Here is a 22,942-nt window from a genome sequence, read left to right as displayed (position 1 = left end):
AGAACAGAAGAGTGTTATTCACTCATTCTGGGCCAGGTGGTGGAATCAAAGCAGGGGACATAAGTTCCTACTCCATGAGCCTAATTTTTGAGTGTGTATATGAGGGGTAGAGAAACAAGAAGACAGAGAGACCAAAATAAGCAATCATAAAATTTTAAGGGACTTCCTGGTGACTTCCTGGTGGTCCAGCGGCTAAGATTCAATGCTGCCAATGTGCTGCCAATGCAGGGGGTCCAGGGTGGATCCCTGGTCAGGGAACTGGATCCCACATGCCACAGCTAAGAGTTCACAGGCTGCAACTAAGGATCCTGTGTGCTACAACTAAGACAGTTCAGTTCAGTCGCTCAGTCGTGTCCAACTCTTTGTGACCCCATGAACCGCAGCACGCCAGGCCTCCCTGTCCATACCAACTTCTGGAGTCCACCCAAACCCATGTCCATTGAGATGCAGCCAAATACATATTTTTTTTAAAGTCTCTTGAAATATGTCTTCACCCCCAGGTTGTTCTGGGTACTTTGAGATGCAGAGATTCCCATCCAAGCACTTAGGAAAGATGGTGGGTAAACTGGCTCTGCTAACTAATAAATGGAAAATCTCCTCTAGTAAGAAAGGTGGAGGAGTGAGTTAAAGACTAGGTTAATGGTTACCCCTGGCAAATTGTTGAGCAACGGAGCTATGGAAACCTGGAGGAGGCCAGGTGACAGCTCTAAGGAGTGTCGGGGGAGGGACACACCTTCCAATCTGGGGTGGGAAGAGATTAGGGACTGGTTTACCAAGCTGAGGAAGGGGAAGAAGTGGAAAGAGAAGCCTAGAGAAATAAAGGGGAGAGACTGAAATAGGAGAAAAGCAGGGGCAAGGAGATTGAGATGGGAGGGAAACTTCTCTGAGGCAGGATTTGGGGGATGTAGCCCCTGACTTCAAATCCATGAAACACTGATGGATGGTACCAGGAGAGGGCAACATTACCCGTCACCTGAAAAGTTAAGGAAAAATATTTTGTGGGCAGCCATGCCAGCTAGCCAAAGTCAATATTGATGATCAAGGCAGTTCGAGCTATAAAAACTGTAGGAGAGAAAAGAGAGGCAGGGGAGAAGCTGCCAAACCTGTTTGAGCTCAGGACTGGCCCAGTTTGCCTGAGGCTTCTCCCAGAGGGGAGATTTTTGTGAGGCAGATTCTCTGGTGGACATGGACCAGCTGGAGCAGAAAAGGCCCCTGGGAAGTAGTGCTGCTTTGACCTTCTTCAGATGGAAGGGGTCATGTGTGCAGGTTTCAAGGGTCACCTTGGAGGAGATGCCCCTCAACGAACAGATATTTGTTGAATCATTCTACATTCTTCTGTTCAAGGAAAGTGAAAGTCACTCAGTTGTGTCCAACTCTTTGCGACCCCATGGACTGTACAGTCCATGGAATTCTCTAGGTCAGAATACTGGAGTGGGTAGCCTTTCCCTTCACCAGGGGATCTTCCCAACCCAGGAATTGAACTCAGGTCTCCCACATCGCAGGCAGATTCTTTACCAGCTGAGCCACAAGGGAAGCCCAAAAGAGAACAAACACCAAATATATCCCCTCTGTGAGGAGGACAGAGAAAGGCCTTCCTCCAGGGAAGAGAAAACCCACAGAAGAGGAAGCATGAGAGGAAACCACTAACTGCTGGTTCCAGCACCTCTCTGCACTCCACCCGCTCCTCCCCCAACTCTCTCCTGTTCTTTAAGTTTCAAGCCCTGCTTTGCTCCTATATCCTTGCATCCCACCATGATTTTCTGAAACTCTAGGTGTCTTGTTAGATAGAGGGTAGTGAGGAAGAAAGAGATGGCTGAATAGGACAGAGATTCAAATGTGGAAGCTGGCATATGTCCTGTTTGGAGAACATATTTGGGGGCTATTTTTCAGCAGATCATAAAGAGTTTGATAGAACCTCCAAAATCAAGGTTATTGGGGAGGGAGGGAGAGAACTATTCTTCCTCTGTTTTCTCTACTTCTTTATTTGTGTCCCTAAGGACTCTGCTCACACTATCTTGTCTGATTTTCACCTTTTCCCCCCACAATAGGACCAGCTACCACCAGCCCAGTAGGATCAATGCTGCTCTACTCTAGGGCTACAATAACCCCATGCTTTCCTCCTCATCTCCAAGGCAACCTGTCAGGGAGAAAAGGGCAAAAGGCACAGGAAGGGGCTCCAGATGGGGGGCAGAAGTGGAAGCATTAAAGCTGAACAGGCTACTGAATGGGAGAGGACCTCTCCCAGTGATGAGGCCCCTGGCTGGGCTCAGCTTCCTGTTTCCCCAGCACAGGGCCTGTGATCTCCCCTACCCAACTCTGCCCTACTTTTCACCACTTTCTTCCTTCAAACCCAGCTTCTCCTTCCAAGTCCCTCTTGTGGACCACAGTCCTAGCAACCCAGAATTGGGAATTGGAGTCCGGAAGAAACTTGGAGAAAGGAATAAAGGACCACTTTTCCCTTCTATAATTCCCTTTCTGGGCCCTCGGGGACGTGCTCAAGCAGTCAGTGTCAGATTTCTTGGGTGAGGGTGGAGTGGGAGTGTCCTCTGATTAAGCAAGCAGGGAAACTGAGGCAGAAAAAAGTCCCGTGATCAAGGAGACTGGCAGGGACACAAGGGATTTTCCCGAGATAAGCCTCAAACCCCTCCCCATCATCAGGGAGACCCGAGGCTCACCCCTCCGGGCCCATTCCCTAGGTCGTCGAGTCCCGCCCCCCGCCCGTCCCTTCCCCAGGTTCGGGGCGGGGCGGTCCGTGAGTCAGCTCCCAGATCAAGTCCGGGAGCGGGTAGAGCTAGAGCCGCTGGGTGTGGAGTACGCCGGACTGGTGGAGAGGCCGCGTCTGGAGTGAGCGGGTCTGATCGGGCTCGTGTGGCGCTGAAGGGCCAGCCCTAGGTCTGGGGGAGAGAATCTCTTCTGTGAGACCGCCTTCCCTGCCCGGCCCCTCCCAGTTCCCCCAGCGACGGCTGCTTCCTGGTCCCCGTCGCAACCATGGCTGAAGAACAACCGCAGGTCGAATTGTTCGTGAAGGTAAGAACACCTTCTCCCTCCTCGGCCCCCCTCCAAGTTCCTGGAAGGCAACTCACACTTTTCCCCAGCTCCAGCCTCCACTCCCCACTCCCTTTCCTCTTTGAGTCCCATCCCCAGCCCCACGTGCAATCTTTAGTGTGTGTGGCGGAGGCGGAGGGGCCGGGAGGGAGGTGGCGGGAGGGTTGGGAGGCGAAGATAATGTGCCCGCCTAGAGAAATCTAGGCTCAACCTTGAAAAGTTTGTAAAAGTGCAAGTTTCCAGCAGCCTAAAGGACAAGAAGATAGAGAAAAGGGAGGGTTCCCAGGAGCTTAGAAGATTGACCGAGTGGGGGTGAGGGAACAGCTGATAGGGGACAGAGAGAGAAGGGGCCAGCCCGAAACCTAATAAGGTTTGGGTGGGACCGAGGGAAACAAGCCCGGAAACCTAACAAGGTTTGGGTGGGACCGAGGGAAACTTCAGGATAAGGGCCCTACAAAAAGATTAGAGGGTGAGGTGCATGGTGGGGGAGACTTGGGGGGGTGTGTGTGGCGGGGGAGGTTTCAAGGAAGAGGGTGTGGTAGGAAGGTCTGGGAGTGGCACCAAGTGAACTGGGAAGAATTGGTGGGGTGGAAGGAGACAGGAGAGTGGGAGTGGAGTTCCAGAAGCTGGCTCAGAGTGGTGATGGGGTCGAGAACCAGTGTCCCTGGGGTGTTGGAGAAGCGAGAGAAAGGGTGTTGGCGCGGAGATGAGAGTTGAGCAGTGGCTACCACGAGGGTAGATGGGAAGAGAGAGCAGGAGGAGAGCTGGGCTAGGGCGTTTAGAGTTTGGGGGTTATAGAAACGAAAGAAAAAGAGCCGTCCCAATTCTGTCCTCTCTGTGGGTGTTGATGAGGAGAGGTGGTCCCAAGGTATTTGCGTATCGAAACCTCAGGCTGCCGCTTCAGCCGCGCTCCCTTCCGCACTAGGCTTGCATTCTCTCCCCTCTCCAGATCCCTTCTCTGTGCTCCTCCCTCCCTTTAGCGACCTCCCCCTCCGTCTGTATCTCCCGGCTCGCAGTCTCCCCACCCTTCACTTTGCTGCCTCCTTTCCCTCCACTTCCCCTCTTTTGTTCCTCCAGCCTTTGTGTGTCCTAGCCCGTTTCTCCCTCTCCTTTATGCCGGGGCTTCTCAGGCGGCCTCTTAGGTGTGGTCCCCACCTCACTCTCACTCTTGCCTCAGGGGCTATTTTTACTCCTGGGTGGGGCTGCGCTGCAGAGATTCCAGCCCTGGGTCCTGCTTGAGGAAGGTTATCTGGAGCCAGGGGACTTGCTCTGAGAGACCCCCCCACACACACTCCCCCTGCTCCCCTGGCAGTGCCCAGGGAAGAGGGAGGTGGCATTGTCTGCCCAGGCCTCAGCCTCACAGGTCCCTGCCCCCACTGCTTGCCAGGAAGGAAGCTGCTGAGACCCAAGACACAGTGAGATGAATCACCCTCAGCCTAGGGGGAGGTGTCTGTTGGGGGATGAGGTCAGGGATTAGAGAGCAGCCCCCCTCTTACAAGGCCCTCCACACCTTGAGGATTAGGCTCTGAGCCCCTTGACTCCCCCCCGCAGCTGCTTGGGTAGTGTATGCTGCTACTGCTAAGTCACTTCAGTCGTGTCCGACTCTGTGCGACCCCAGAGATGGCAGCCCACCAGGCTTCCCCACCCCTGGGATTCTCCAGGCAAGAACACTGGAGTGGGTTGCCATTTCCTTCTCTAATGCATGAAAGTGAAAGTGAAAGTGAAGTCGCTCAGTCGTGCCGGACTCTTAGCGACCCCATGGACTGCAGCCTACCAGGCTCCTCTGTCCATGGATTTTCCAGGCAAGAGTACTGGAGTGGGGTGCCATGGGTAGTGTATAGAGAACCAGAACTCCTGCTTCCAAACCCCCACCCCACCGCTCCTGTGTTCAGGCTCTACTTCCTTCGGGAATCCAGGCCTCTAGCCCACACCGCTGGCTTCAACAAAGCCCCTTTCTAGGCTCTATTTCATGGGTCAGTGTGAGAATTAAATGAGTTATGGCATGTAGAATGCTTAGAATAGCACGGAGAAAAGTAACTACGCCCACCCCCATTTGTCTTCCCTCTCTAGGGTCTAGATCCTCCAAATTCTCCAAAATCCATTCCCTGGGCCTTCTCCCATTGTCCTCAATTCTCTGGGAAACCAGAAGCTTACCTTTGCAGAAGATATTCGTAATGATCTGTCTTAGGTTTGACCCAGACCAGAGAGTGCAGAGCCCAGTTATGTGGGGAGCTTTTACCAGTAAGACTGAGTATGTGTCATGACTAGGCAGAAAGCAGCCAAGTCTGGGAGCAGGAGATGCAGAGAATGGCCTCAGGATGAGTGGGGTACACCAGGCCTAACCTTGGGCTGGGGCTTCCTTTCTAGGCTGGCAGTGATGGGGCCAAGATTGGAAACTGCCCCTTCTCCCAGAGACTATTCATGGTGCTCTGGCTCAAAGGAGTCACCTTCAATGTCACCACTGTTGACACCAAGAGGTAGGCCCACTTCTGTTCCTCTAAACACCTCTTAGGTGCACAGGTGCACACTCATTCACCTGAGTCCTTCCATCCTGAACCATCCACCCCATCCCCCCATCTGGAGCCCCTCTCCCGCCTCCCTCCATCTCCCCTTTCTCGGTCTCCCTAACGCCCTTTACCAGTCCTTATGCCTGGTCTCTCCTCCAGGCGGACTGAGACGGTACAGAAGCTGTGCCCAGGAGGGCAGCTCCCTTTCCTGCTGTATGGCACTGAAGTGCACACAGATACCAACAAGATTGAGGAATTTCTGGAGGCAGTGCTGTGCCCTCCCAGGTAGAGGGGAACTTGGAATGAGAAGTGGGGGAGCTGGGAGACTCTGGGAAAGGGGTTGAAGAAATGAAAAACAGAGATGGTGGTGGGGCTAGGGCAGGGGAGCTGAGGCTCCTCCTCGGAAGATATCTTATCCAGTTTCTCCCATTGGCTTTTAGGTACCCCAAGCTGGCAGCTCTGAACCCTGAATCCAACACAGCTGGGCTGGACATATTTGCCAAATTCTCTGCCTACATTAAGAATTCAAACCCAGCACTCAATGACAGTGAGTCTTGTGGGTCAGAGGCCTGGGTTCTAGGAGGAATGGAAAAGATCTAGGAATTAGGGACACCTGGACATTCAGATATCAGGGAGATGGAGCTGATATTGCAAACCTTACTTAAATTAAAAAATAATAGCAACTCTATAGATCCAGATGACCTGAGTACAAATTCTAGTACCTGTGAGCCTTTGAGGAATTCATTTCACTTCTCTGGAAATCTATTTTCAGATCTATAAAATGAGGATAACAATACCTATTTCCCTGGTTGATGTGAGAATTAAATGAGTTTTTGTATGTAAATTGCATAGAAGAGCACAGAGAAAATGAAACACATTAGTGTTAGCTATTATTGTTTTGGACTTTCCTCATCCCCACCATGGGCTTTCTTGGACTATGTCGATCTTCTGATGTTCTTACCAACTCCCTTCTCTTGCACAGACCTGGAGAAGGGGCTCCTGAAAGCCCTGAAAGTATTAGACAATTACCTGACATCCCCCCTCCCAGATGAAGTAGATGAGACCAGTGCTGAGGATGAGGGGATCTCTCAGAGGAAATTTCTGGATGGCAATGAGCTCACTCTGGCTGACTGCAATCTGTTGCCCAAGCTCCACATAGTACAGGTGAGTAGTGATTGTGGGAGGAGTAGGTGGGAGGTGGGATGACTCTTTAAGGGGCTCCCATGCAGGCTTCCCATGACAACCACTCCAAAGGTGGTTTCTTTCTGAGTAGTTTCCAATGGCAGACACCACCCTATTCCTTCTCTGCTATCTTTGCTGGCAAGACCACTGGTTGGGAGAATTAATTACATTCCACCATGCAAGGTGTGGGTGCAAACAGACTGAGAGTAACACATCCCAGTACTGCTTTTAAGAATGCTCTTCCTGTCTCTATCATTGCCAAATCCCCAGATCAGACAGACCAGGCTTTTCCTAAAATCAAAGTTTTAAGTCTGTTGTTTCAGTCTCCACTTCCTCTTGTGGAAGATGAAAAGTGCTGGTTCCCTTGTTTTTGTCACAGCTCAAAGCTATGGTTTAGTTTGTAAAACGTGAGCCCGGTGTCAGTCTGCTGCAGAACTGTGTATTGAAAATCTCTGTATTTATTTATTTGGCTGCACAGAGCCTTAGCTGTAGCATGAGGGACCTTTGATCTTGGCATGCTGCAGGTAAGTCCCTGCCTGCAAAGGATTTGAAATCTAGCTGAGAAAATAACTTTCACATGAAAGTTAATAATACATGATTAAAAGCCAAATGACAAGTAGACAGAAATTGCTGTGGAAATTTAAGAGAACTTTATGGTTTGTGAATTATATCTCAAAATTAGGACGAGAAAACAAGCACCATGGACTGGGGTGGTCTGAAAGGGGCTGGTTATAAATGGCCAGGATTTCAGTAAGTGGAGAGAAAGGGTGAAGGCCTTACCAGACAGGAGTTAAGATGACTGCAGGTGATTATGTGGGAGATGAGTCATAAGGACTGATGTTGAAGCTGAAACTCCAGTACTTAGGCCACCTGATGCAAAGAGCTGACTTATTTGAAAAGATCCTGATGCTGGGAAAGATTGAAGGCAGGAGGAGAAGGGGACCAACACAGGATAAGGTGGTTGGATGGCATCACCAACTCAATAGCCATGAGTTTGGGTAAACTCAGGGAGTTGGTGATGGACAGGGAGGCCTGGCGTGCTGCAGTCCATGGGGTTGCAAAGAGTCAGACATTACTGAGTGACTGAACTGAACTGATGAGTCATAAGAAAAGAAACCAGGTATCGAACTTGCTTAAATGCCTGGATTTTATCATATAGGCTTTGGGATAAGGGAAGGACCAAGGGCATGGCAGCTGGTGTGACTTTCCTGAGGCTAACCTATTGGTCCTCCTTCCCGCACCCCTAGGTGGTATGTAAGAAGTACCGGGGATTCTCCATTCCGGATGTGTTTCGTGGAGTGCATCGATACCTGCGCAATGCCTATGCTAGGGAAGAGTTTGCTTCCACCTGTCCAGATGATGAGGAAATCGAGCTGGCCTATGAGCAAGTGGCCAAGGCCCTCAAATAAGGCCCTTCCTAGGGCCACCCGACCCCCCCTCCATTTTCTTCACAAAGGCCCTGGGTGGTTTCCACATGCTACCCAACGGACACACTCAAAATGGCCAGTGGGCGTAGAATCCTGAAGCACCTGTGCAGGGCTTGCTGGGGGCGATGAGAAGCAAGGATGGGGGATCTGCGAGAGATTTTTATTGTGGGGTGGGTTGGACAATGTATTTCAGTAATAAAATACAGAATGACAATCTAGTGTTTTTATACAAAGCTGGGGCTTGGAGTGTGAATAACAAGGAAAGAAGGGTAGGTCAATGACCTTGAACTGGCAGAAACCAGGAATTTAGAAAAGGGGTGCTTGTGATGGGCTGCCATTTTTATGTGTAGGTCCACGATAGTGCTATCTTGGGCTCCATGCCGCATTTGCAGCCCAGCCGCCGGGGCTGGCCTGATCTGGGTGGGTCTGGGCAGCGATCTTGGGGCGGGGCGGAATTCCGAGAAGGGGGCGCGCAGTCGGGGTGGAGTGGGCGCGGCATAGCAGGGCGGAATGGGCGTGACCTCGAGGAGCCCCGCCCCGTCCCGCTTAGACAATGCCCTGGAGCCGCCAGACCGTCGTGCCCCCGACCCACTGTAGTACTTGAGCTCGCCTACCCGGGGACCCTTCAAAGCCAAAGCTCCGGTCCCCGACGCTTGAAGGCTACGACTCTCTTCTTCACCAACTCTGTCCTCAGGGGGGTGGGGCTCCAGCCAAGATCACTGAGCGGCAAGAGCAGCGGTGGCCGCTGGAGGTGAGTCTGGGGTGGGAGGTGTCCCTTGGACCGTGTGCAGACCGGAGTTCCGGAATGCTGGACCCGTGCTTGCGCCGGGACAGTGCGGAGGGTCGACATTTGGGTGCGGAGCTGAGTCGGGGTGGACTTTGGGAAGATGGGTCAGGAGACTGGGGGACCATGTCCTGGCGCCCCGAGTGGCGCCTGCTCCCCAGAACCACGCCCCCAATTTCCCCGCCCCTCGGATTTTGTTTTAGACCTCTCCCAGTCCTCCGGGACTGAGTCTGGTTTACACTGGGTCGCGCTAGGGACGGAGAGACTGACTGGGGTGGAGAGAGGATATTTAACTCCTTAGGCTCTATTCCCTTCTCCTTGACCCTCTCTCCCTTTCTCGTTCGGACATCCAAGACTTTCATCCCCCAGGCTCTAACTCTCTCCCCAGCTGTCTCCTCCTGTCCCATCACCCCTGTGGATTCCTCGCCGCACTTCGGGTCCCTAAGGCAGCGAGCAGCTGAGGGTTAAGGGGGCGGAGCCGCTGCATTTTTGGGGAGTGAGCGCATCCTAGCGGCTGCCAAGAGGGGCGCCTGGCGGGGACCTCTCAAAAACCCCCAAGCAGGGGCAACAGGTGTTTTGGAAATTAGGGGTCCCGATCTTGTTCCTCGGACTCCCCACTAAAGCAGCAGATCCGCGAGGGTGCGGGGTGGAATGGGGTCCGCAGGAGAGGAAGGTCTGGAGGGGGTGGGGCGGAGTGGGAGGGGCGCCCGGAGAAGGCATACGAAGACCCAGGCGCTCTTAACCATCCCCCTACGCCCTTCTCTGCATGTCTCTCTCTCTGCCTCCCCCCTTTCCGTTTCTTCTCCCAGACAGGTGAAGTAGAAAGAGAAAACTAAGAAATCAGCGCAGCCGGAGGGGGCATCTGTGTGGATGGGATGGGGACGCCAGGGGAGGGGCTGGGCCGCTGCTCCCATGCCCTGATCCGGGGGGTCCCGGAGAGCCTGGCGTCGGGGGAGGGTGCAGCAGCTGGCCTCCCAGCTCTGGACCTAGCCAAAGCTCAGAGGGAACATGGGGTGCTGGGGGGTAAGCTGAGGCAGCGATTGGGGCTGCAACTAGTAGAACTGCCTCCTGAAGAGTCGCTGCCGCTGGGACCGCTGCTCGGTGACACCGCCGTGATCCAAGGGGATACGGCTCTAATCACGCGGCCCTGGAGCCCCGCCCGCAGGCCGGAGGTGAGCACCTGGGCACGGGTTCGAGTACGGGGAAAGAAGGATCTGGACATCCCGGGCTTTAGGGAAGAATGGGGGTGGAAATATCTGCTTCGCTCCCTCTTCTCCTGCCCTAAGGTCGATGGAGTCCGCAAAGCCCTCCAGGACCTGGGGCTCCGAATTGTGGAGATGGGGGACGAGAACGCAACGCTGGATGGCACTGATGTTCTCTTCACCGGTGAGGTTGGGGTACCTGCGCCCTGGGGCTTGGTACAGGGAGGCCGACTTTGGGAGAATGGGCCACGTCGAGCCTTGTTTCCAACTCACTCGTGCCTCATACCTCGACGACCTCCCTGGGCTCAGGCCGGGAGTTTTTCGTAGGCCTCTCCAAGTGGACCAATCACCGAGGAGCTGAGATCGTGGCGGACACGTTCCGGGTTAGGAGCAGGGGTGGGAGTAGGGGGAGTCGGGGGTGGATGGGGTCGCAGGGACCTGGGCGGAGAGGAGAGGGGAGGGACTAGGGGGCTGAGGAGGAAGTGGCTGAGAGTAGCCTGTGTTTAGGCTATCCCCGTCATTGAATACTTTCCCTTGTTCCCTCTAGGACTTTGCCGTCTCCACGGTGCCCGTCACAAGCACCTCCCACCTGCGTGGCCTCTGCGGTATGGGGGGACCCCGCACCGTGGTGGCGGGTTCCAGCGAAGCTGCCCAAAAAGCCGTCAGGGTGAGAAGGGGTGGGGCTGGGGTGGGGCAAGTTGGGGGCCAGCCAACGACAGTGGGCGTGGCTCTAGGCCCAGGAGGCGGGGAGCAGGGCAGCTCTGAGAATTAGCTCCAACTCCTACCCTCACTGTGCTGTCCATCTATGTGAGAAAACAAGTTACTATAAGCCAGACAGGCAGCTGGAACACCGAGAAACAGGGACAATTAACATCGTCTTCCGGGGTTTCACGAAATTCTGTGCTGCTGCTGCGGCTAAGTCGCTTCAGTCGTGTCCGACTCTGTGTGACCCCAGAGACGGCAGCTCACTAGGCTTCCCCGTCCCTGGGATTCTCCAGGCAAGAACACTGGAGTGGGTTGCTATTTCCTTCTCCAATGCATGAAAGTGAAAAGTGAAAGTGAAGTTGCTCAGTCATGTCTGACTCTTAGCGACCCCATGGACTGCAGCCTACCAGGCTCCTCCGTCCATGGGATTTTCCAGGCAAGAGTACTGGAGTGGGGTGCCATTGAAGGGCATCTAATCTGTGTCTTGAAGGATGGATAGGATCGACGGGTGGGATCTGGAGTAGCAGAGAAGTGGATAGCAGGTGGAAAGAACTGCCTGTGAGTCCCAGGTGGAAATTAGCAAAGTTAATTAAAGCACTCAGTGTCTGACACATAGTAACTGACATGTGATTGCTGTTATTATTATTCCACAATAATGTGACTCTGTCCCCCGCCCTTAGCGGTGGTAGGGCAGCAAGACTCAGTTGTGGAGAGGCTGAGCCTTGAGTGTTTCCTGTCTCTTCTCCCCCAAGGCAATGGCAGTGTTGACTGATCACCCCTATGCCTCCCTGACCCTCCCGGATGACGCAGCAGCTGACTGTCTCTTTCTGCGTCCTGGGCAGCCCGGCCTGCCCCCTTTCCTCCTGCACCGGGGAGGCGGGGACCTGCCCAACAGCCAAGAGGTGAGAGAAGGCAGGAGCTCCACCACCACCCCCCAACCAGAGAAATGGGGCTCAGGCCTTCCTTGTGGGAGGAAGAAGGGGTGCCTTTTCTAGAAGCCCAAGTGGGGCCACTGTGAGCTGGCTGAAAGGGGGCCCCGCCTGTGGGTCTTGGGGACTCACTCCCTTCTCCCCACACGCTGTCCTCCCTGCAGGCACTGCAGAAGCTCTCTGACGTCACCCTCGTACCTGTGTCCTGTTCAGAACTGGAGAAGGCCGGCGCTGGGCTCAGTTCCCTCTGCCTGGTGCTCAGCACACGCCCCCACAACTGAGAGCCCAGCCTGGGGGTTCTGGCTGACCAGGGGTAGAATGGCATAGGAGTAGAAGGGAAAGGAAAGTTAGATAGAGGATGGTGATTAGGCAGTAGTGGGGAGAGGGCCCCATATAGAGGAGGGCAGAGTGAGAAAAAGGACAGAGGCCACTGGGTGAGTCGTCTCCTCAAGAACTAATAAAATAGAACTGACCTTTTAGACTGGACTGCGACTGGTGTCTTACTGGAGCAGAAGGACAAGGGCAGGACTGAAACCCCAGGTTGGGATTAGTACTGGGGAGGAGACCTCCTTCATTCATCAAACCTTCACTCTGCACACACTGACCTATTGTCCAGCCCTATTGTGGGGGCTTGGGTACAAGATGGACAGGAAAGAATTTCTCTTGTGGGGAGCATGTACAGGGCAGAGAAGAGAAAATATGAGTGAGTCATTCACTGAATTTATCTAAATGTCAGATGATTCAGAGACTTGGAGATCAACAGCCCATCCCCGAGCTAATAGGAGGAAATGACATTTCCAGGGACATTCATTTTCATTCATTTACCGAGGCTTAGCAGTGAGAGAAAAAGGCTCAGTCTCCTGATATCAGGGAACTCACAGTACATGAAAATTTCTTATAAATTGAAATACAGGTTGTAATGGAACAATTCACAGGAGGCTGTTGCTGTGAGAGAAATAAGGGGCTCCAGAGAGCATCAAAGTATATGCAGGAGTGGGCCAAGAGGGTCAGAAATAGCTTCCCAGAAAAGACTGCATTTGAACTGAGTCCTGAGGATAAATAAGAATTAGCCAGGCGCATGGTGAGAAGGAGACAAAGGGTAACCCAGGAAGAAGGAACTGCACTGGGCACGGGCATATTTGTGGGCTGGGGAGAATTTCTCAAAGGCTGTCATGTTCCAGGCATCGAGTGACAGAGATAAGCCTGGAGAATAAGTAAAGTACTGTAGCACCTTGAAACCAAGGCTAAGGGCCAGAACTGAAATACAGCTGAAATGTAGGCGGTCGGGAGGTTAGCATTCGGGGAGACTCTGGTTTCAGCGAGGAGAGCAAGGGCAGGAGAATGAGATGAGGCTATGGGAAATCCAGGGAGGAACTGAAGAGAGTATACTCAGGTGGCAGTGCCGGACATGAAAAGGGTATGGATTTGACAGCGACATTAAAATAGAAAGACAGGACTTGGTTTATCATATGGGAGTGAGAGGAAGGAGGTTACATGACTCCCAGTTTCTGGCTTGGGCAACAGGGTTGATCAAGAGAAGATGCATGGGAGGGAGGATTAAATAAGTGGCTTGGGAGATGACAGTGCATTGGCTTTTGGACCCGCTGTGTGCAAAATGCCTAGGGTCAGCCAGGCAGGGATGTCTGAGGGATAGTTTGGAAATCTATCAGAGATGGGAACTGGAAGGAATTCTGGGTGTTGTTTGCAGAGTTAAAGTAAAGGCTAAGGACTGGCTGTGGATGACAGCATCCTAGAAGAGGGAGAAAAGCAGATATTAAAAAGACAAACCTGAAATGGTGGGAATACTGTGGGAATAGGGAGGAAGGAAACAGAGTCCAGGAGAAAGACACCAACGTTAAAGAAAAACAGAGCTTAAATGGAGCAATCAAAGGTCAAGCCAGATGAATGCTAACAAAACATCTAGTGGGTGTGGCTATTAATACATCACTGGCAATCTCATGGAGACCAGGTGAGTAGCAGGAGTGAAGGAAAAAATGGAAGAGACAGGTGTAGGCCCTTTGTTCAAAGAGCTTGACTGTGAAGAGAAGTGAAGAGATAGGAAAACAATCTAGGAGTTGCTGGTGTCTTAAGGTGGTTAAACGGGTGTGAGAGACAGGGGTAAGGAAGGACCAAGATCAGCAGCAGAGATAGCCTGGAACCTAGGTCTCTCAACTCCCAGTCTAGTGCTCATTTCTATCCCATGGTGCCTTCCTTTGCCAGGTGAAGGGCCAAGAAGGGGAGGGGTGTAATGGAGATCTGGGAGCCCCCAGCTTGTGAGGTTTGCTGTAAAGGCTTCCCTTCAAACTACAACAGCATAGATGGTGGAGGCATCAGCAGGGACCACTGGGGACAGTCGGCTGGAACTTCTGAGGGCCATATGATCCAGGTCTGCGTAGAGCAGGCTCTGAAAGGTGGGGAGGAAGGCAGGAGAGTCTCAGAAGTCTGACTCCCCTGGGTATCCAGGCCTCTCTCCCCGTCCACTAGACTCAAGAATTCTGGCCAGCCCCCATCCCGTTCCCAAGCCCTTACCGGCTCCTGATCCAGGTCCCCTGGCATCTTGGGCTCTTCCTCCTCTTCTGGCCTCTGGGGCTCTGCTTTCACGAGTGGAACTATGTGGGGGGGACAGAGCTGAAGGATTGAGAGAAGGTGACCAACTTGTCTGCTCCCAGCAAGGGCTCAGACTCAAGTACTGGGTGGGGAATGTGCAGAGAAGGAAAACTGCGGGGGAGTTAGTCTCACCAAATCTGGGGGTTGGTTCAGGCGGATGAGGGGGCGAGCGCCTGTAAAGGATGGGTAAGAGTCTTTGAGAAGCACTAACCTTGTCTTGCTTCGTTCTGGGCACCCCCCCAACCCCTCCCCCACGCGCCAACAACGACCCAGCCAGTTTCAGGCTCTGACTGGGGGAAAACAACGTAAGTTCAACCCCCACAGACACATCAACCCACGTGTGGAGCCTGCTCTGCCTCCAGCTTCGCCTCCTTAGCTAGGGCTCCACCCACCAGCCCTTGGCCTCGCCCCCCACTTCTAACCTCCCCCACTCATCTCCAAACCACACCTGATCTAGCTTTGGTCTGCGAAAGTTCTGGGCCTGCCCCTCGCTCCTCCCCTCGCTCCTCGGGTCAAGACCCTTTCAATCAGGCTCTGCCCCTTGTGCTCACCTGCGCCGCCAGCAGGCCCAGCCCAATACTCCAAGGCCCAGTACCAGCCCAGCGCCCAGCAGCGGGATCAGAATCTGGGAATACGACGACCCTGGGGGATGGTTGGAAGCGGGGTGGGAGTGGTTGATGCCGAGGGCAGAGGGCACAGAGCGCTAGCCGCACCGCACCTCCCCACCCCCACCCCAGGAACCCCCAGCCGAGGCCTCTCTCCCTGCTGGGGACGTGTGTCAGAGTTAGGTCCCCTGCGCATGAAGACATAGACCTACCCAGAGCTTTGCAGTAGGCCCGGTCTCCCAGCACATGAAGCTCCGTACGGCTCTCCTCCTCTTGGCGACCCTTGCAGATAAAGGTGCCAGAATCCCCCGCACTCAAGAGCAGCTCCAGTCGCCGGATACCAAGGTCCAGGGCATTTATGCGGCCAGCAAAGGGCTGGGCGGGAGGCACGGTGGGGGTCCCGCTCGGTGAGGCCCACAGGATCGGGCGGCGTCCTTTGGACAGGCCTTTGCAGGCCGGGAATCTAGGTGCCCAGACCCAACGGGTGGGTTGCGAGACCCCTATGCAGGAGAGATTCACCCGGTCCCCGGGGTGGCCGTTCAGTGAAGCTATGGGAGGCCAGAGGCGATGGTTAAGGCAAGACTATAGGGCAACACAACCCTCCCACTTAGTCTGATGGCTCTCCCGTGCTGTCTTGCCATCCTGGATCTTCCCATTTACATCTCACCCTCCTGTCGCCCCTTCCTCCCCCTCAGTCTTTCCTCCCGCCATTGCAACTTTACTGGGATGGCTTACCCCCTGGATCCCCCAGGGCCCTCGACAGCAGCAGCAGCGGCAGCAGCTGCAGAACCAGGGTCATGGCTGGGATGTGGTGGGAAGAGGAGGGCAGTGAATCAGCGGAGGAGACCGGAGGGAAATCAAAGGGGGGTGGAGGGGGAGACCGCGGGTCTGGGGGCACTGATAAGGGGTGGGGGAGGGGCCACAGCTGCCCAGATCCCTCTGGGAATCCTCAGAGGCAAGTTCACAGCCCTTAACCAGTGCTCACTTAAAATTCATGCTAGGGTCCTTTACACAAGCACTTGAGCAGTCGTCAACTCTTGCAGCATAGCAGTTGCGAGGAGCACCAGGATTTCTGGATTCTGGCCGTCTGAATTCAAATCTTGATTTCATTATCTACTAGCTGCGAGATGTGCACAAGTCACTTCTGTGAGCCTGTTTGCTCATCTGTAAAATGGGTGTAAAGGCACCTACCTCAGAGTATTTGGAGAATAAATCAAATAATACATGGAAAACACCTAGAACAATGGCTGAGTCATAGGAGCACTATGTGCTTGCCATTGTGACTACTCCTATTCCTATTTTAGCTGCTACCTCACCTCTCTATGCCCATTCTGTCCCTCCTGGCCCAAGGAGCCGCACCCAGCTGAGCAGGTTTTGGCTGGAGCAGATGCACAGCCCCACACCCTCGGCCTTTACTGCACCAGAGGAACCAAGGCCAGGCCAAACCCAAGTGGAGCCAGGGCAAGGTCCTGAGAACCTTCAGGGGTCCTGAGGCAACCCCTCCTTAACAGGCAGCTCCAGCCCTTGCCTCTGCTGCTATGACATCACACAAACTCATGATGACATCACAAACCCTACTCCTTCATCCTGTGGCTGAGCAGGGCTTGGGGAAATAAAGTGGGGGCTGAAGTGAGATGAATTTGATGCTTAATTCCTGCCTACATGCCCCTACCAATGCTCCCCAGGAACTAAAATTTGGTGCAGCTGGGGCTGCACCCCATTGTCCATTTCCCAGGAACCAGGAGATGCTCCTACCACCCAAGCCACTATAACATCACAGGGGCCTTTAGTGATACTTCTCCAGAGGATTAGGCAGACAGAGATGTTACTCCTGGGGTCCAGGAGGGTGTGTCTTAGATGGAAACCAAGAAGCAAAATGGAGTTAGTCACTGCTGCACCTGCCCTCCCCATACCTGTCTCTTCCCATCCCCATCCCACTCCTCCACTGGGTCCTGCTTAGCCCCTCCCTAAATGGGGAAGGAGGAGCCACCAGAGGCCAGGGAGGGAGGGACTGTTGTGATTATAAGCTCCAAAAAGGCCACTCAAGTCCCAAACGGATAGCCAGATCCCTGAAGTCCTGCTCTGTCGGCTGCTGCCATTCTCTTGACCCTCACCATGAGAGCCCTTCTCCTGCTCTCCTTGTCTGCTCTGCTCTGCTGGGTCTCAGGTGAGCCCCTGGGGCCCCTCAGGATGTGGTTCACCTGGTCAGGATTTTTAAACCCTGCCCCAGCCACTGTCCTACAGTACCCATGGATCCCAAGCGCCCTCAGACCCAACTGGCTCGGCTCTCCTGTGCCCCTGTGACAGGGTCCTTGCTCTGTTCTCCCCCATCTCCATCCTTCAGCCTCTTCCCCACCTCCAAAACCCACTCTTCTAACTGCCCAGGGTTACAGGTTCCTGGTTCCCCAATTCTCATAAACTCTCATATCCAGTTCCCCTTCTAACCCCACTCCAGGATCCAGTTTACCTGCTTTCTCCTCTCTCCACCTGCACTCAGCCAGGGTGTCCTCCCAGAAACCTAGGCATCTGGCTGGGGCTTCTTTTGCCACCCATCCTCCCATCTACTCCATCAGGGACTTTGTGCTCTGTCCCTCAAGCAGTGGTCTTTCCTAGATCCCCTCCCTGCCCTGCTCCCAACTGGGGTGCATACTTCCAGGGACACAAGCTCTGTGGAGGATTCCAGGGAGCCAGGGAGATTGCCCTGCCTTCTAGGGAGAGAATGTCAAGGTTGCTCACCCCCAGGATGAGGTGGGTTTCACTGAGAGGTGATCACCAGGCTCCTCCACCCATGGCCTGAACTCTTCCTTCTCTTAAACCTTGAACCAGATGTGGCAGGAACCTTGGGCCCCTCAGGCAACCTTGGGGGTGCCGCCTTCTGCGCTCATCCTTTCCATTTTGGTAAAGTGCTCAGATCTATTCTGATGATCTGCCTCTCAGATACTATTCCTTTCTGTCGGAGACCTACCAGGGTGGGAGGATTTATTTTGAGTCTGCTTTCTCTTCCCACACCCTTGGCAGCCCCAGGAGGTAAAGAATGCTTTGCTTAACTGGCCCAGCCAGGTGGCTTTCTTGCCCGCCTTAAGCTCCAAGCCATTCCTGCAAGTGTTGTAACCTCCACGATTGATTTTTTTACTTTGAATATTTCTTCCTATTTCATCCCTTCATCTGTAACCTTCTGAATTCCTTCATCTCCTCCCTAGACACCTACACATTCCTTCCCAGTGGTAGTCTCAGATTCCATCAGTCCCCAGCCCCATTGTTGGTAACTGCCCCTCTTGACTCATCTCCAGATGGGTTGGAGTGAAGAAAGATGTTTAGGGTGTGGGCCATTCACAGACCAACTCCACCCTTACCCACTTCTACATTTCTTTTGCATCCCTTACCTGTTCTGTCCCTAGCAGACCAAACAGGTCAGAACCCCAACTTGACTGACTCCTCTCCAACCCCACCCACCAGCTTGGCTCATCCCTTGGTGAGTCATGTATTTGGTCACTTGTGTCTTCCCAGCTGATATTCGATGTCACTCCTGCTACAAGCTCCCAGTGCTGGGCTGTGTGGACCGGAAGTCCTGCCGCCTGGAACCAGGACAGCAATGCCTGACAACCCACGCATACATCGGTACCATCCCCTTCTTCAGTGGGGAGTGGGGGCCAGTGGGGGACTCTACAGCTGGGGCTGAGGTGGAACAGAGAACTACAGCAATGATAATATTTGGCCAAGGATTACTGTTTCCCAGGCCCCATCCTGTATCTTCACATGGGTTGTTTGAATTTATGTTCATGACATCCTATGATGTGGATGCTATTATTATATTGAGGAAACAGCCTCTGAAAGAGACAGGAGCAGGTCCAAAGCTTCATGGACAGCAAGCGATAGGCCCGGGTTTGGGGTGAGAGGGCAGGGTAAGGAAGTGCACAAGAAAGGTTAGACTGAGAAGAGATACAGAAGGGCAGGACCAGGGGCAGAGTTGGGAAGGATGGAAGCCTGAATGGGGTGCATGGGGTGGGGAGATGGAGCCAGGCATGCCGGGTGCCTGTCTTTACTAACCTCTTTGCTCCCTCCTAACCCCAGGGAAGATGTGGGTTTTCTCCCGACTTGACTGTGGCACACCAGGAGAGCCCTGTAAGCCGGCAGTCAACCAAACCAACCAGAAGGGGGGCCTGACCTATAACACCACCTGCTGCAGCCAGGACAACTGCAATAGCCCAGCCCCGCGGCCCACGCCGGCCCTGACCCTTGTCTTCCTCACCTCCTTGGCTGGCCTTGGCCTCTGGCTATTGCACTGAGACTGGCTCCATGGCTGCCCCTCCTTCCATCTGCCTTCACCTGAGCCTCTCTTCTTGTGTCTCCATACCCTCTGCTTCCCTTTGCTCAGAAAAGCATCTCTCCAGATGCTTCATATTGCTTTAACTAGATAGCGGTCTCTCCATCCATCTTTCCACTCATACCCTCCACTCTGCTTTCCCAGAGAGACCCTTCCCATTTCCCTCGACACTACTCCAGATCCTCCATTGCTTCCAGGGAGAGCTCCCCACTTTGCTTCCTGCGCTTTCCTATGCCCTGTGTGAAGAGCAATTGGAATCTGGAATGGAGTTCTGTCCTGTCCCCAGTGAAGGCTGCCAGGAAGCACCCAATAACCTCACCGTATGAGCTGACACTTCAAATCCTGGCTCCCCATACATACCTCATCCCCATGCCCACCCCTTTCCATTTCGAGTAATAAACATGTAGAGCCGATCTATTGTGTGTTTATTGTCAGAAGATCTACTGTCAGCAGCCCCCTCCCAGGAAATAACACTCTCAGCCCCCACCCTCACCAAAGGGCCCTTCAGGGAGTTTCTCTGGGAGGCCAGGGTTGGGGTAAGGGAGAAACAGGTTTTTCAGACCTGTCCTTTCTTCCAGTGTCTGGGGGTGGCCCAGTATTTTGAGAAACAATCTTTATCCTATATTTAGGCCACACCTGTGTTGTACTGCCAAGAAGGAGGTGCAAGCCTGACTTGCGGGCTCCTCAGAAGGGGTAGGAGAGTTGCACAGGGATGGGACCTGGGACCCTCCTTCTAGGCCTCAGTCCCTCAGGTTAGAGTCAGAGGCCTCACCTGGCCTGGCAGGTAGGGCACCAAGGCTCTGTCCTGTCAGAGTGTTTACACTTCCTTTCTCAATTCCAAATAGCCATATTGGGAGTCAAGTTGCCAATGAGGGGAAGGGGAACAAGCCCAGACAACCGGACTCACTGATTCCTGGTGGCCAGCCCAGAGCCTGCTCCCCTCAGTGATCCTTGTTGCTAAGAAAGACTCTCCCTGGCAACAAGTAGGAGTCACTTAGGGCAGATTCTCCGTTGTCCTTTGGGGTTTAGTTGGCAAGAAGTGTACCATTGTAGCTAAGTCCACTGATCCTTGATAACCCCTAAACTAGAGCCTGGATGCCCCTGTATTACCCCTTCAGCCCTCTTATCAACAAAGATGGAATTTTCCAGTCAGCTCTGGAGTGGTCGAGAGATTTTAATGGCTCATAGATCTCCTTCATTTCCTTGTTGCCTTCTCCTCCCCTGCTCCCATTACCCTCTCCAGAGTCCTGGCAAGAGCCAGGCCAGCATGGTGACTGCTGCAGCCACAATGCTCATGGGGGCTGCAGTGCTCGCCACAGCACCGTTGCACAGGTCGCCAACGCAGCAGTCCCTGTGGGTCGTATAAGTTACGTCTCCCACCACTTCTGTCTCCACTCGATTGCAATGATGGGCTGCCACGCAGGCTGGATGGTGATGAATCAAGGTCACTGAGGCTGAGAGAGAAAATGAGACTGGGGTGTTGAACTCCTGGCTTGAGGACTTGCCTTCTGGGGCAGAGCAGATATGATTTCAAGGAGCCTAAAGGGATCCTCCACCCCCCTCAAAAAACACCTCCCTGAAACCAAGTTATCACAGTTAACATGCTGACATCGTGAAGCCCTAACAGCATCCACTGAAAGGGACCAACATCACTTCTTTCCCCAAATTCAGGACCTCAGTCTAATCACAAGAAAATATCAGGTTAATCCAAGTTGCAGGACATTCTTTAAAATAATGCATCAGTACCAAATATCAGAGTTCAAGTAAAAGTATCAAGATCAAGAAATACAAAGAAAAGGAAAAAAGTGTCAATATCATAGAATCAAAGGAAGACTCAGCACTGCCACAGAGAGGTGACAACTAAGATAGGAGAGCAAAAACCAGTGGATCCTGGATCAGAAAAAGGACATGAAAGGGACAACAGGCTACATCGAGTAAGGTCTGTAGATTAGTCTTACTGACCAGTGTTATATTCTGATTTTGCTAATTGTACTGTGGTTATATGGGCTTCCCAATTGGCTCAGTGGTAGAGAATCTGTCTGCCAATGCAGGAGATGCAGAAGACAAAGATTTGATCCTTGGGTTGGGAAGATCTCCTAGAGATGGAAATGGCAACCCACTCCAGTATTCTGGCCTGGAAAATCCCATGGACAGAGGAGCCTGGTGGGCTGCAGTCCATAGGGTCACAGAGAGTCAGACACAACTGAGCGACTAAGATACTGACTACACACACACTATGGTAATATAAGACATTAACATTACAGGAAGTTGGGTAAGGATATACAGTGCTAACCTGTACTATTTTTGAATAAAATTAACTTTTCTGTCAATCTAAAATCATTTTGAAATTTAAAAAATTTGACTATACATACACACATACCTCCCTGGACCTTAGTTGATGCCTCAGAGTAGAAGTTTGGTTGAATATTTCGGTCCCTACCCTCAAGGTAGAGAGCTTTTTCAACCATTTGTGAGTACATGGGCCTATGAGTCTCTTTCTGGAGGGTAAAGAGGAGGGAGGTGAGGCCACGCAGACAGCAGGCTTCCGGGGGCTCAGTGCCAGGAGCCAGAAGGGGCTCCAGGCCGCTTCGTTCTGACAGCGGCACCATCTGCCCAGAGCTCGACTGAGCCTGGAAGGTTCTGGAAGCCAGAAGGACTGAAGTAGTAGGGGCTGGAGGCAGGGAGGGGCTGGAAGGAAGAGGGACACACTGAGGACTTACGGTTTCCAGGCAGTTTGGTCTGTGCCAGGTCTGGTTGGGGTTTGCGCTCCAGGAAGCCGCAGCGCTCGTCCTCTCCGCAAGTGGTCACCGTCTCTTTGCAGAGGCCGCTGGGGCCTCCACCGCAGTCATAGCACCGCATGCGGTTTCCTGGGGGAAGAGAAGAGGTGCTGGATCAGGCGCTCCGGGGTGGCTGGCACAGGGCGACGGGCCTCTGTGACAGGCGCCCCGGGTGCCTCCTTACCCAAGGCAGCCCCCAGCAAGGTGCCGAGCAGGATCCCAGCAAAGAGGGGGTTCATTGCGTCTGCCTGTGTCTGTAGCGCCTCTCCCTCCCGCCCACCCCCCTCCCTGGTGTTCACTCTGCCGGCTTTTTATCCCCGTTGCCTTGGGCTTTATAGGGCAATAAAAAGGGAGGAAAGAGTCTGTCTCCCCTAGAAGGCACCGGGGCCCCAGTGGGGACAGGGAGGCCCCCCTGGGGGAGGACTCCCCAGGAGAGAAAGAGCACTCAGCATCCTCTGATGTCCCCGAATTCCTCCATCTCAGAAACACGTCTAAAACGGTGACCCCAGAACTCCTGGGGTTCCTAAGACCCTTTCAGAGAGTCCTGGACAGTCTTTGTTTTCCAGCTACATATCTGTCAGATTTTCTTCATATATTCAATCAAAATCCCAACAGGCTGAATGCAGAAGCAGATGTGAAAACCCAGCCATCTTCTATTTCTTCTGTTAAGCCCCATATTAAATAGATTCCCCAAAGGGTAAAGAAATGCCACTCTTCTCACTATACTGTTGGGAAAGACATTATTTTTCACAAAAATGTGTTTTGTTAACATGCAACAGTTTCTGACCACTGTGTGGGTCTTTCCTGGTGGCTCAGTGGTAAAGAATCCCCTGCCAAAACAGGAGATG

The 22,942-nt window shown here is 53.3% G+C and overlaps 5 protein-coding genes across 6 annotated transcripts; 3 read left to right on the top strand and 2 right to left on the bottom strand.

The window, feature by feature from the left end:
* Nucleotides 1-2,773: 2,773 nt before the first annotated feature.
* On the top strand, nucleotides 2,774-8,375 carry CLIC1 (chloride intracellular channel 1). The gene is made up of 6 exons (XM_005904206.3): nucleotides 2,774-3,027; nucleotides 5,413-5,522; nucleotides 5,712-5,837; nucleotides 5,993-6,099; nucleotides 6,535-6,716; nucleotides 7,982-8,375. The coding sequence occupies exons 1-6, from the start codon at nucleotides 2,989-2,991 to the stop codon at nucleotides 8,141-8,143; spliced, it is 726 nt and encodes a 241-aa protein (XP_005904268.1). The 5' UTR covers nucleotides 2,774-2,988; the 3' UTR covers nucleotides 8,144-8,375.
* A 312-nt stretch (nucleotides 8,376-8,687) lies between these two features.
* On the top strand, nucleotides 8,688-12,262 carry DDAH2 (DDAH family member 2, ADMA-independent). Its single transcript, XM_005904203.3, has 7 exons — nucleotides 8,688-8,912; nucleotides 9,755-10,117; nucleotides 10,232-10,331; nucleotides 10,457-10,530; nucleotides 10,695-10,814; nucleotides 11,605-11,754; nucleotides 11,946-12,262. Exons 2-7 carry the CDS (start codon nucleotides 9,821-9,823, stop codon nucleotides 12,060-12,062), a joined length of 858 nt encoding a protein of 285 aa, XP_005904265.1. The 5' UTR covers nucleotides 8,688-8,912; nucleotides 9,755-9,820; the 3' UTR covers nucleotides 12,063-12,262.
* Nucleotides 12,263-12,964: 702 nt separating this feature from the next.
* Nucleotides 12,965-15,844, bottom strand: MPIG6B (megakaryocyte and platelet inhibitory receptor G6b). 2 transcript variants are annotated; one of them, XM_070360739.1, is made up of 6 exons: nucleotides 15,729-15,844; nucleotides 15,206-15,541; nucleotides 14,940-15,030; nucleotides 14,521-14,561; nucleotides 14,311-14,390; nucleotides 12,965-14,185 (listed from the first exon to the last, which is right to left on the bottom strand). In XM_070360739.1, exons 1-6 carry the CDS (start codon nucleotides 15,790-15,792, stop codon nucleotides 14,081-14,083), a joined length of 717 nt encoding a protein of 238 aa, XP_070216840.1. In that variant the 5' UTR covers nucleotides 15,793-15,844; the 3' UTR covers nucleotides 12,965-14,080. The 2 variants fall into 2 exon arrangements, with proteins under 2 accessions (XP_070216840.1, XP_005904261.1); XM_005904199.3 differs by having other exon boundaries at nucleotides 12,966-14,185; nucleotides 14,311-14,409.
* A 154-nt stretch (nucleotides 15,845-15,998) lies between these two features.
* On the top strand, nucleotides 15,999-19,749 carry LY6G6C (lymphocyte antigen 6 family member G6C). The gene is made up of 3 exons (XM_005904198.3): nucleotides 15,999-17,160; nucleotides 18,501-18,611; nucleotides 19,065-19,749. The coding sequence occupies exons 1-3, from the start codon at nucleotides 17,109-17,111 to the stop codon at nucleotides 19,277-19,279; spliced, it is 378 nt and encodes a 125-aa protein (XP_005904260.1). The 5' UTR covers nucleotides 15,999-17,108; the 3' UTR covers nucleotides 19,280-19,749.
* Nucleotides 19,750-19,788: 39 nt separating this feature from the next.
* LY6G6D (lymphocyte antigen 6 family member G6D) lies at nucleotides 19,789-22,352 on the bottom strand. Its single transcript, XM_005904217.3, has 3 exons — nucleotides 22,279-22,352; nucleotides 22,038-22,184; nucleotides 19,789-20,771 (listed from the first exon to the last, which is right to left on the bottom strand). The coding sequence occupies exons 1-3, from the start codon at nucleotides 22,331-22,333 to the stop codon at nucleotides 20,548-20,550; spliced, it is 426 nt and encodes a 141-aa protein (XP_005904279.1). The 5' UTR covers nucleotides 22,334-22,352; the 3' UTR covers nucleotides 19,789-20,547.
* Between the last annotated feature and the right edge of the window lie 590 nt (nucleotides 22,353-22,942).

The sequence above is a fragment of the Bos mutus genome, chromosome 23, assembly GCF_027580195.1.
Source record: "Bos mutus isolate GX-2022 chromosome 23, NWIPB_WYAK_1.1, whole genome shotgun sequence".
Taxonomy (NCBI): Eukaryota; Metazoa; Chordata; class Mammalia; order Artiodactyla; family Bovidae; genus Bos; species Bos mutus.
Note: the sequence above shows the minus strand (reverse complement) of the source record. Positions and strands in the feature narration are given on the sequence as shown.